Genomic DNA, 12,614 nt, shown 5'->3' with positions numbered 1-12,614 from the left:
AATTAATAACAGATGTATTTTTCTTGGTTTTTAATTCAAGTACTTTTAATTTTGAAAAATAAATATTTCCATTGCTTTTCTATTTTTGTTTTTGAAAATGGAATATTTTTATGTGCATTTCTTTTCTGTTTGCTGGGTTATTCTTGCAGGTTAGTTTATAGAGAAATTTTAGAGGGAAAGGGTTGTTTTGCTGTTGGGAGATTTGTTTTGTTTCCCCTAATTCTCTCTTTCATACCCAAATCCCACCTGTCCCAACTTCCATTCTTCCTATATAGTCTAAATGACAAATTAGGGGGTTGGATTACACAGAATAATTTAATATTAGTTGGCAGTAAAACATAAGGAAGTCATTTAGATTCATTTGTGAGTCATTTGTAAAGTCCAAACACTTAAGTAAAATTCAAGAGGAATTTAATTAGTATTATCATATTAGATCCTTCAGGTAATTATTTTTTACTTTGTCTAATATTTTTGTATCCAAAGGAACTGGATAGATTATATAGCAGATATATATAACATTTTTTATTCTTAAAAGACAAAATACTTCAGAATTACAGCTGTGCAAGCAAACAAGGTTACACTAAGGGAATCACTGTGTAGGCATTAGATTTTCTAGACAAGGAAACCAGCTGATTATACTTGTAGGTCAGATGAAGAAAAGGTAGGGAGCTTGGTAGGACTCTTTTATCATTACTGTTTACAGGTACTAAAGTTCTAAGAAGAGCAGAAGGATGACTTGGAAAAACTGTGTCAACAAAACTGATGCCAGTCTCTAACTAGTTGGATATCCTGATCCACAGCAAGGAACAAGTTCAAGTGTTAAAGATCCATGCAGATCAACTCACTCAGGAAATGGTGGCAGAAATGAGAGAGGAGGTGGTGAGACTTAGAAGCATCTGTGACTGGGACTATATTAAGAAAATTCTTCTTGAGGCATCTATGAAGGAGAATGCAAGTGGAGAGGAAGAACAACTAAACTGCAGGATGACATCTGGACAGAGATTAGCAAAGCCAGTAGATTTCTCACCCTGACTGCACCTTCACTTATAAGTCACATCTTTCCCCTGTTGAAGGGTACTCGTCTGTAAAACAGGACCAGTCCATGAATACTTCTTCAGTTCAACCTCAAAATCAAAAAATCCCTGGACATCATCTTAAGACGCATGAGTTCCTGGATAGTAAAGATGTACCTTCAACGTTTCCTCAGAAGCCAAAGAAAAGAGGCTTGGGGAGGGGGCTTAGAGGATGGGATTACATTTACCACTCATGGGATGACCCCCACAAGCAGTTTTACTCAACCCAATGCCACCAGCCGAAGACTGCCGCTTCCACGGCAGGGAAATGCAGCCTTTTCTGTCCCTTTTCTAGGCACAAGCACCAAGCTATGAAGGCCCCACAGCAGAAAACTATACTCTTGGCGCCCTTCAATGACATCACATGGCCGGGTATTTCAAACCCAGCCACGCAACACTATTGCCTCAGCAAAAGGTCCAGTCAGCCTTGTCTCGCTCCAGTCTTCAGCCTTGTCTCGCTCCCATCTTCAGCCTCTTGCTATGCTCCAACCTTAGCCTTCCTCCAAGTCCCTTTTCAGCTTCAGCCTCAGCTTTGCTCTACATCTGTCTTCAGCTTCAGCCTCAGTCTTGCTCCATGTTTGTCTTCAGCTTTAACTTCAGCCTTGTTCCAAATCCATCTTCAGCTTCAGCCTTGTTTGGTCTCCAGTCCTTACTTGCCCATCGGATCTGAACTTAGCCACAGCTGATATAGTCTGGCCCATGCCAAGACTCGCTTACTCGCTGTCGGTGTAAACATTAGGGTGCTGCCCATGAGGTTGTGCCAATTGTACCATGGAAAGAGGGGCTAATGCTTATGTCGCATACAATACATCTCTTCGACATCACTGCAGTTTCCTTCAACCCTTGGACAATGTGGATTTAGTGGGCATGTCATAACCACACTGCCACGGTTTTCTTCAGGTCTTCCTGCATTAGACTTGGTATTTTTGAGAGTTGAAGGATCATGGCCTTGGCAGTACCTCAAGCCACTTCCTTCTCCTCGGCTGTCAGTGCCTGATGTCATTCAGGTGCCAGCAGGCAGCTGAGGAGGGGAGGAAGCAGCCCGAGGCACTGCAAGGCCATGATCTTCCTACTCTTTCAGCTCATGGAAGACAGATGAGGGGATTGGGGCAGGGGCAGGCTGCTGGGGAAGTGGCCGTGGGAATTTTTTTTTTTTTGGGGGGGTGATGGCCCCTGCAGCCCCTCCCATTCTGATACCTATAGAGGATGGCTTTAAACTAGAATCATCAGAGATGCATGAAAAATCCCCTGGGATAAGTATAATTCCTCAGATAAGTAAAACATTAAATGCTTGTATACAAATGGGAAAAAGGACAGCATCTGGAAAGCAATATATACTAATGCATTAGCATGGGAAATAAAGTACCATATCTAGAGGCAGTCATGGAAGAGGATGAATTGGATGTAGTGGCTGTCACAGAAGCATGGTACATGAAAAACAATTACTGGGTTACAGGTATACTGGGTTATAATTTGTTCAGGAAAGACAGGGTAGGAAAAAAGGGAGGCAGATTGGTGCTACATATAAAAAATAATATTATCGCAACAGAACTGTAGGGTTGCTGAGGTAAGGAATAGGCACTGTGAGTTAATCTGGAAGAAATGAATTATATTATCACAACAGAATTGTAGAGTTGCTGAGGTAAGGAGTAGTAGGCACTGTTAGTTAATCTGGAAGGAGGAAAATGAACATCCATTTATATTGTTATAAAATAGCCTCCTTTGCAGGCAGAAGAAATGAATAAGGACTTAATGGAGGATATTCATAAAAGTGCTATCAAAGAGGAGATGCTATTGTTAGGTAATTTCAATCTGCCATATGTCGACTGGGACATTACAGATGCGGTATCTTCTAGAAGCAGGGAGATCCTGGATTCTCTGGAGGTAGAACTGTTCTGTCAACTAGCAAAGTAAATTTTCTTACCTGTAAACAGATTTCTCCATAACAAGCAGGATGAATTAGCCATGACAAGTGGGTAATGTCATCCAGTGGTTCCGAATAGACCCATCACTCAGAACTCACTAAATTTTACTGAATATAGGCAGGAGTTCCCATGCATATGCTGTCTTGTGAACCTCTCAGTCTTTTGCAGAGCTTAAGCTTTAGTTGTGGTAGTTAACTCTCCAGAGAGGTGAATGGGTAATAGGCATGGATAATTTATACTGCTGTCTACTGTGTTTATAGGTAAGTAAATTTGATTTCTCCGTCAACAAAGAGGGCTGAATTAGACATGACAAATGGGGAGTCCCAAGCTGAAGATTGTACAGTGGAGCAATTACTGAAAAAGCAACCAAGGCCCATCAATGGACAGTGGACTACTGAGTGAATAAGCTGTACAGAACTGTTTTCCCAAAACTACTGTCATCTCTTAATATGTCATCCATACAGTAGTGGGATGTGAAGTGTGCAGATAACCAAGTAACAGCTTTGCAAATGTCTTCAATGGAAGCAGCCCTGAGAGCTACTAAAGCCCTCATGGCTCTCACATGATGAATCTTGACAGTCCGATATCTGTAGGCCAGCTAGCGCATAACAATGTGCTAAATAGTATGCTTGCCATTTGGACAGGGTTGCTTTGGCTATTGCTACTCCCGACTTATTAGGATCAAAAGGTACCAACTGTTTAGAAGCTTGACAATTAGTCTGAGTCCTTCTCAAATAATATGTCAAGGTTCTTTTGCAGTCCAAAGAGTGAAGAGCCTTCTCACCTTTATGCATGTGCAGTCTTGGAAAAAAGGTAGGAAAAACAAGGGCTTGGTTAATGTGAAAATCCAAAACTGAGGGTGAGTGAACAGGACTACCCTTTTATGGAAGAATTGAAGGTATGATGAACAGGAGAGCAGTGCTTGTAATTCACTGAGCCTTTGAGCATATGTGATAGCTACAATGAGCACCTCTTTCCTCATGAGGAACTTTAAACTAACCAACTCCAGAGCAACAAAGTGAGGCTTTACCAACTGAGCCAAGGTTACATTAAGCCCCCAAGACACTGAAGGTTAATTGATCAGGGGCTGGAAATGTTAAAAATATTTTAAAATTTCAGTACTGAAGGATGGATGAAGATTGGAGCTTCTTCCACCTATTGGAGGTATGCCACAAGACTACTGAGGTGCACTTTCACCAATGAATTACTAAGCCCTGAAGAAGAAAGGCAAACAAATTTCTGGAGCAAATCCCATGAACTGCAGGAAAAAGGATCCAGAAAAATGGACTGACACCAGCATGAAAAGCTCTTCCAGTTGAAGCTGTAATACCTTCCAAAGAAGGTTTCCTGGTCAAAATGTCTTCCATGCCTTTTGGAAATATCAGAGAAGAGATTATTTCAAAGCCAAGAGAGCCATAGAGGACAGATTTGAGTGGCAGAGCCTGACCTTCTCCTGCCTGATGAGGAATAGAAAAGTTCCCAATGGAATAGTAGATCCTACCAACAAGTGAATGAGGTAATGAAACCATGCTTGCTGTGTGCCAGAGCAATAACAATCATCTGCACATAATCTTGAAGTACCTTCTGGACTTTTCTTGCAATTAATGTGATCGGTGGATATGTATAAAGTAGACCAACATCACAGCTTAGCAAAAAAGTGTCTGGAGCTGAACTGTACCTGCTCGGAAATATAGAGCAGAACGTCTTCTGTTGCTTTCTGAAGCAAAATGGCTGATTGCTTGCTGTCCCCGGAGATTGTAGAAAGACCACTTATGCAGTAGCATTACTCTGCTGACGTGGTCCTTTCTCAGAGCTGCTGAATAGCCAAAAGGTACTAGTAGCACCTTGTACTGGTATCTCTTTTACTATAAATCTCAGGAACCTCCTGTGAGATGGATGAATGAGGATATATGTATAAGCATCCTTGAGGCCTAGAGTGCACATCCCAGTTGGATGAAAAATAGGACTGTGGGGAGGGAGATCATCTTGAATTACTCTCAAACTAGCATTCTGTTCAGTATTCATAAATCCAGAATGAGTTTCAATACCACCACCCCCCCCCCCCACCACCACCACCACCACCACACACACACACACACACACACACACACACACACATTTTTCTTGGGAATGAGGTAGAAGAATGCCTGCCTGCATTCCTGGGAAGATACCCATTCTGCCAGAAGAGCAACTCCAATTCCAGTTGAAGTTAGGCAGATTGAGATGGGTCTGAACTAAAGGCTAAAATGTGCTGGGTCATAGGGAGGTGAGAGGTGAGAGAAACATTAGTTAAGTCCATAATCTTTAGGACCACTGGTTCTGTTTAATCTTCTGTACCTGATAGAAAAGACTGGACCTTCCCCTTCACCAGCAGGGGTGGGGAATCAGGCTTGAGATCCAAAAAAAAACTGGGACCCGATCATGGCCTGTGCATCTTTTAGACAAATTAAGTGGTTACCTAGAACCCCAAAATTTTGAAGGTAGAAAAATACTGCCAATGTGAGGCTCAGAACAATGCTGTATCACAGCCAATACTGTCAAAGAAGGGACTGTGCTAGAGCCACTGTCAACAATAGGAGAGAGTGTTTTGCTGGAGCTGCCGCCAATAGATAAACTGAGGGGGTAAAAATCTTGCACTAGCCCTATTCCCTGTTTTGATTTCAAATGTTATGAAAACTTCACGTGACACCTTTCTCTCTAATGCCCTCTGGCAGGGAGCTGTTGCAATTGCAGAGTAGGAGAATCCTGATGATTTTTATAAAAGCAGAGTTACCATTTCCTTAATGTTGTCAGCCCTAAAGTAGGACAAAAGGACTTAGGAGTAATCCATACACCCCCAGGAAAAACTAGAAACTCCTTGATACCTTTGGCAAGAAAGTCTTTCAGAATTCTATGTTATATAATAACATAGTAATGATAACAGAAAAAGACCAAACAGTCCACCTAGTCTGCCCAGCAAGCTTTTTATGATAGTATCAACTACTCTGTGCAGTTACGCAAAGTCTTATGATAAGGGTAGTAATATTTATAATCAAAACCAAGCAAGTGTAGAGCACTTAGATTGCAGTGCATCAGTTGTTTATGGTAAAATACCCGCATAAATGCAACAAGAAACTGAAGCCCTTGATGTAGTCACTAGACTTGGAGCAGGATGATGACAAACCATATCCATAGTTAAGTGTGACGTTATCCAGCTAATCATAGCCAAATAACTTTGTACATAACCGTCGATTTTCAAAAACGTGCCTGGTTATGTTTAAAGTTATCTGGCTATGGTTTGTCATATAACTATAATTGGGAATATTCTGTGGGATGTTTACCCCAATGAATATCCAAAACATGTTATCCAGCTAACTTTAGACACACAACCTGTTCACTAAATGACCAACTGAATATTGGCCTCCTTCTGTCTATGTTAATTATTTTTTCCATTTTGGTATGGATCTTCTTCTTTAAGTTGAAGTAAACCTGTTGTTGTTGAATACCACTACTCGACTGCTGGCTGTATGACTTCAACGTATTGAGAACTCTCCTTAAATGATAGAGAGGAAGTTTGGGAGTGACCGACTGAATTTTTAATCCCACCGCTGCATCTAGGGCCACCCCACCGATGGAACTATGGCATGCCATGGCAGTTACCATTGTGAAATGGCAGAAGGAATAAGAGGTCCAGGTCATTAGCTTAACAGTGCTGAAAACAGTGTGGCCCCTTTGCTCAGTCTTCAAAAAAGACACCCCCACACACACATCGGGAACTATAGGATAAAACCTGTCCACCATCTCCCTCCCACCTTATTTTCAAAAGCCATAAGGCACTGAACTTGCTGCCCCCAAACCAAAATGGCCCATTTCAATGTTTACAAAAATGTATTTTGGATGGGAGTCCCCCCTCCCCCACCCCTCTACTCCCACTTTGCCTTTATTATTTTTTTAATTTGTAGTCTCTGCCGCCCACTCCAACTCTTTCTCCCTGCCCTGTACCTTCCTTTGTAGAAGGTCTTCTCCCAGATCACAGTAACCTCCTACCATGATCCCGGCCCGATGCTTCTGCCAATGCTATGCTACTGCAGTGGCTGAGTATATGCAATATTTGGCTAAGTTAGACTGATAACTCAAACTGTCCCCGGAATGCTTCAAAATGCCTCTTTTTTAGCTGGCTAAATTATAGCTAAGTAAATAATTATCCAGATATAACTATTTACTTAGCTATTGTGCCATTTAGATGGATAACTTTTAAGTTATCCATCTAAATCCTTTTGAATAGGGACCTCAAGAACAACAACTCCAAGGGCTGCAGTTTCTTTATCAATGGTGTACTTTCTCTCAGGTCTTCTCCTCTGATCTGAATCAATGTTTAATATGCCCTTTCCTTGAAGACAATGGATATTCTCTTCTCTCACAATCATAAGCAGGAGGTAAGAATGGAAAAACCCCCCTAACTTCAAAACTGGGTACTCAAACTTCTTATAAGTCATTAGTTTCTGCCCCCACTTTTAACTGGTCGCAGGGGAGAGGCAACTGGAAATCCAGCCCTTCCAGCAAGAGTGTACTGGCCCTCCTGTCAAGTTCACAAAAATTTTCAATTTATCCATGTAAAAGTTGGCTGACTGGTAGGTTACATGTCATAGAATACACAATACACTTAAGTATAGAAGTTTACTTATAAGTCTGAGAAAATAAGATAAAGGCATGCAAGAGTTTGCATTAAAGAATATACACAAAAATACTTCCCCTCACAGTTCCCAATGTGAGTCTGAGATATCTTTGGAAATATGGGAACACAGCACCAGGAAATCAGGAACAGCTCATCAGGCACTTCATTAACCACTGGTAATGTCCAAAAGCTTTTCCTCTGAGCTGTTCTTTGTCTGATTTCAGTTTGTCTCATGTTGCTCTTTTTAAGTTAATTCTTCTGACCTTTGCTCTAGTTTCTTCTCTGGGCTACTCCCATGTGTTCTTGAGGCCCCGACTGTCTGTTCTTATCACATCAACAAGCAGTTAGGTGTGGCCAAGTGGCTACTGACCTGTTTTCCTCTGACATCTGCACCATTAGCCTCCTGAGTAACTACTCTTTAATATTTCTGATCTCATGACTTGTTTTTTCTTACAAGCAGGCTAGGAAAAATGGCATATTTATTCTCAGAACTTATAGGCCTTATATAAAATAATTATAATATTATTAGTGATTCTCTGCTTCACTAATTTCGATCACATTACAAAATTCTTCACGTAAGCTAATTAGCTGTTTAAAATAATTTTTCACAAGCCACAAAACTTTTCTAAGTTTTAGCCGTGAGACCTATCAGGAACTCCACCTCTAGAAAACACCTTCCTTATTTCCAACACTCCAACTCCTCAATCAAGATGGTCTCCCTCCTCCCCCCCCCCCCCCCCCCACCCCTTTCTAGGCATGCTCACAGAGTATATAAAGGGCAAAAGCTATCCCCAAAAGGGGATGTTCTAAAGATAGGGAAAGATCTCCAAAATGCAAAATCTCCAAAATAGATGTAAAACAAGGAGAAACTTGGTGAAGGCAAAGCCACTGTAACACAAGAAAGAAGGAAAGCCAGGAATCAAAGTTGGTAAGAAGGAGGGGGATTTATCAGAGGGTCAATAAATGACAGCTACCTGGAGAGGTAGTAAGGTGAATAGGCAGATGGAGTAGATCTCAAAGGAAGAAAGAGTGGAATTGAGGTGGAAGAAGAGGTTAAAAACTACAGGAGAAGGAGAGCAGTAGTTCAACACCACACTGTGGTGGAGAGGCTGAATGGAAAGTTTGAAGCTCAACAGCAGTGGACAAGGCAGAAAACAGAATAGTTGGTAAGGTGAAATGAACAGCAGTGGTTTGCAGCAGGGAATATGACAGGAGAGAATTAGATTGATCAAGATTAGATGTATTGCAGCTATAAGAAATAGAGGGAAAAATATACCAACCTAAGGTAATGCTTTGGTAAGCATCTCTTGGCCATCTGGTGGAAGCCCAATTGGATTGGGGTCCTCTGGACTCCACTGAGGCAGCTGAGAAAAGTATTCAGATGTACCTCAACCTCCCCAATACCTGGCTGGCTGATCAAGGAGGTATTGATTCCATCCAGTTCACCCAGTTATTTCTGACCATAGTGATAAGGATATATCCCAGCTGCGAGACATAAAGCTGGACAGGTTGGGAAATGGATAGTTGTTAAAAGTTCCCAGCAGCAATATACAGTTTGGGGGATTACATTTGGGTGGGAGGGTTGGGGATGGGTTTACAGGGGGAATGGGAAAGGGGGAAGCAGGAAGGGGAGGGGTAAAGTGGGCTTCTGGAGGAAGCAACTATTCATTTATCTTTTGCAATTTTAGGAGGTTGAGTAGGCTTTTCCAGCTTATAGGCCTGCTTTGTTTTTCACACATTTGGGGAAGGAGGGGGATAGGTCAGTAGGGCCAACATTTATTTCACTAGGGTAGTGGGATAGTGAGGTGGGGGAATGGGCAGACAGGCTTGCTCATTTGTTTTTTAACTGTGAATCACTACTTAACTGACTATATGCTTTCAAGATAGTTGGTTAAGATTAAAATGTTATTTATTTAACTCTTCTATATACCGACATTCATGAAAATATCATATCACATCGGTTTACAAGGAACCGGGGTATTATAACATTAACGGTAACGAGAAGAAAACAGTTACAAAAAACAAGGTGTTATGGTAACTTGGGAAACTGAGAGAGCAGACAGCAGAAGTTTAAACCATTATAAGCTTAACAAGTAAAGTACTGTATGTGCCTGGGATCACATATAGCGTACTCTATACAATAATGCAAAAATAAATAAATAAATGAAATAGAACTTCTATAGAAGAACATCTACACAAGAACTTCTATACAAGAGTTTTCCAGGAATATGTTCCCGGATAACATTAACTCTGCTCTTACCAATGGCTAACACTAGAAGTTGGTGAGAGCAGGGTTAAAATTATCCAGGAATGTATTCCTGGATAACTTTAACATTAACCAACTATATTGAAAGAATATAACTGTTTAAAACAACTAGGTCTGCCAGTCTGATCCCCCACACCACCACCCCAATGCAAAAAATGTTGGACCTGCTGGCTAACTCCTTCTCCTCAAAAAACATGTCAAAAAGTTAGCAGGCCTATAGTCCCAAAAACCCTCCCCTTCCCAAAACTCGACATTTATCCGATAAGCTTTTGAGTTATCCAGATAAATGCCTTTGGATACAGACCTCACTCAGTGCTGTATAATGGTCATGTAATCCTTTCTTACCAATAACTCGAAAAAAAAAAAAGCTGCTTCATCTTTCTGAACAGTTTTGCTCTTTCTAAGTAGTATTTTAGTGCTCTTGGAACATTGAATGAATGCAGTATCCTTTCCTAGGAGTTCCAAAGCTCTGGGCCTTGCATAGAGCTGTCTTGATATGAAAGACTGAATTCACCATGAGAACATAGCTTGAAACAATCCTTAATAGAATCTTGTCTTTGGAGAACTGAAGAAAACATGGCCTAGAGGAAGAGGTCTTCAGTTTACTATACTTCTTGCTGAGTTAATTCCAACTAAAATGCATCCTTAATGGTCAAAAACTGTGGCAAAGCTGACCACTTGGACTAAATGTAATGGAATTGGTGGTAGTAAACTATTATTTCAAGAGTCCATATCCTAAGATTTCTAGAAACATTTACCTGCCCTTCTCAAATGTGCAAGTTCTCATCATTTAGCATCACCCTCCTATATAAATGCATAAATCTATTATTTTGACAGCTTTAAATAACCATTTAGATTAATGCCACAATATATACTAAAATCCTCCCATAACTCGACTGAAGTTTGAAATGAACTATGTGATAAGCCAAGTAAACAGAGAGGGTTCTATTTGCTAAGGATTTTCACCATTAGGTGCAAAATTTAAAAAAAAAATCCTTGATGAATAGAGTCCATAGTGCAAAACTGTCTTGCTACGCTGTGCAGAACTGATCACAGGTGAACAATAACGTATGAGTTCATGAGAATACATGTACTGTGTACATAATTCTTATCATTAACTGTTTAATGCAATGAGAATACATTAATTCTTTTCATTTTTCTGTTATCTTTATAAAGAATATTTAATTAATCCTCTATCCTGAGTTATTACTTGTGTTCTCTGAGGGTTTTGATACCTTTATATCACAACTTGCACAGAATACAGTTTTCTCCAAGAACTAGAAGGGTTCTTTTGCTAGTAAGCTGTTTGCTATATTATTTGCCGATTATAATTCAGGTTTGATTTTAACATTTATTACTTTTTTTTTAATGCCCTCATTTTACCACCATTAGATTTTTCATTTTTATATTTACTTTTTATTGCTCACCTCCATTAGCCTTTCTGGTCACTTTATTGTGTTATTTCAACAGCTATTACATTTCTTTAATACTCTCTCTAAGGGTTTGATTGATTAAGACTTTTCTTCCATTCTGCGTCCATGTGAAAAATGCTTAATATATCAGGCCCTAAAAGAGTAGCATGAGATCTTTTCACTTAATGTTGGGTTAGAGGTTTCATTGTTTTTAGAAATATAAATTAAATGTAAAGAATGTTCTGTATATGTATTTTAATTTGAAATTTTCTTTAATTTTTAAACTAGGTGGTTGTGAATGCCCTAATTGGAGCAATTCCATCCATCATGAACGTGCTTCTGGTTTGCCTTATATTCTGGCTGATTTTCAGTATAATGGGCGTAAATCTTTTTTCTGGCAAGTACTACCACTGTGTTAATACTACCACTGATGAAAGGTTCTTATATACTGAGGTTAGCAATATAACCGAGTGCCTTGCCTTAATCGAGAACAACCAAACCGCCCGATGGAAAAACGTGAAAGTAAACTTTGATAATGTGGGATTTGGATATCTTGCCCTGCTTCAAGTAGTAAGTACCATTTTCATAACTCTTAGTGCTTTACTTAAAATGTACTCAATAAATAATACAGGGTGATTTCTTATATCTCACTCAGTAAATGTGATTCTGTGGCAGGCTTTATAATATCTGTGTTGTTTTGAAATATTCAGATCTAGCAATATAATAGTTCTTAAGCAGATCATAGAACCAAATTTACCATTCCAGTCGCTTGCATAAGATTCTGAACCTCAGTTTCTACTATCACCACAAAACAAATCAGGGATTTAACTAGTATACTTTAAACAGACCAAAAAATCAACTAGTTAATATTCTTTGTAAAGACACCGCAATGAGTCCTATAATTTCAAAGTTGCTACTTAGAATTTAAATATCTTACTTTATTCAATTATTGTTAAAAGAATTTTTTATCCATATATTTTATTCATCGATTTTATTGTTTTTCCATTTTATCAATTAATTTTTATAAAAGAGAAGATTAGACCTCAGCACCGGCGTATAATTCTGACAATGAGCAGAGGTTTTTCAGCCAAGTTGGTACAATCACCGATCTATAGTCTTCCCATATATTTTTCTAATTTTTCTTAAAAGAATTTTTTTTGTTATATTGAAGTGTACAACCTCAAAAATTGTTGGTTGCACAATCACTTCAAAATATTTAAACTTCAACTGCAACTTGAAAGTTTGTAGACTTGAACTCGGAACCAGTGAGGTTTCTGGTAGTCA

The 12,614-nt window shown here is 39.6% G+C and overlaps 1 protein-coding gene across 1 annotated transcript in view; it reads left to right on the top strand.

Moving 5' to 3' along the window:
• The window catches only part of LOC115093623 (sodium channel protein type 2 subunit alpha-like), a 655,694-nt gene that overhangs the window by 571,443 nt on the left and 71,637 nt on the right, over positions 1–12,614 (top strand). Inside the window, exon 22 of the mRNA XM_029605639.1 lies at positions 11,619–11,900. Coding sequence (XP_029461499.1) covers positions 11,619–11,900 — 282 coding nt within the window. The remainder of the gene's footprint in view (positions 1–11,618; positions 11,901–12,614) is intronic.

Source organism: Rhinatrema bivittatum, chromosome 6 (genome assembly GCF_901001135.1).
Source record: "Rhinatrema bivittatum chromosome 6, aRhiBiv1.1, whole genome shotgun sequence".
Classification (NCBI taxonomy): domain Eukaryota; kingdom Metazoa; phylum Chordata; class Amphibia; order Gymnophiona; family Rhinatrematidae; genus Rhinatrema; species Rhinatrema bivittatum.
Note: the sequence above shows the minus strand (reverse complement) of the source record. Positions and strands in the feature narration are given on the sequence as shown.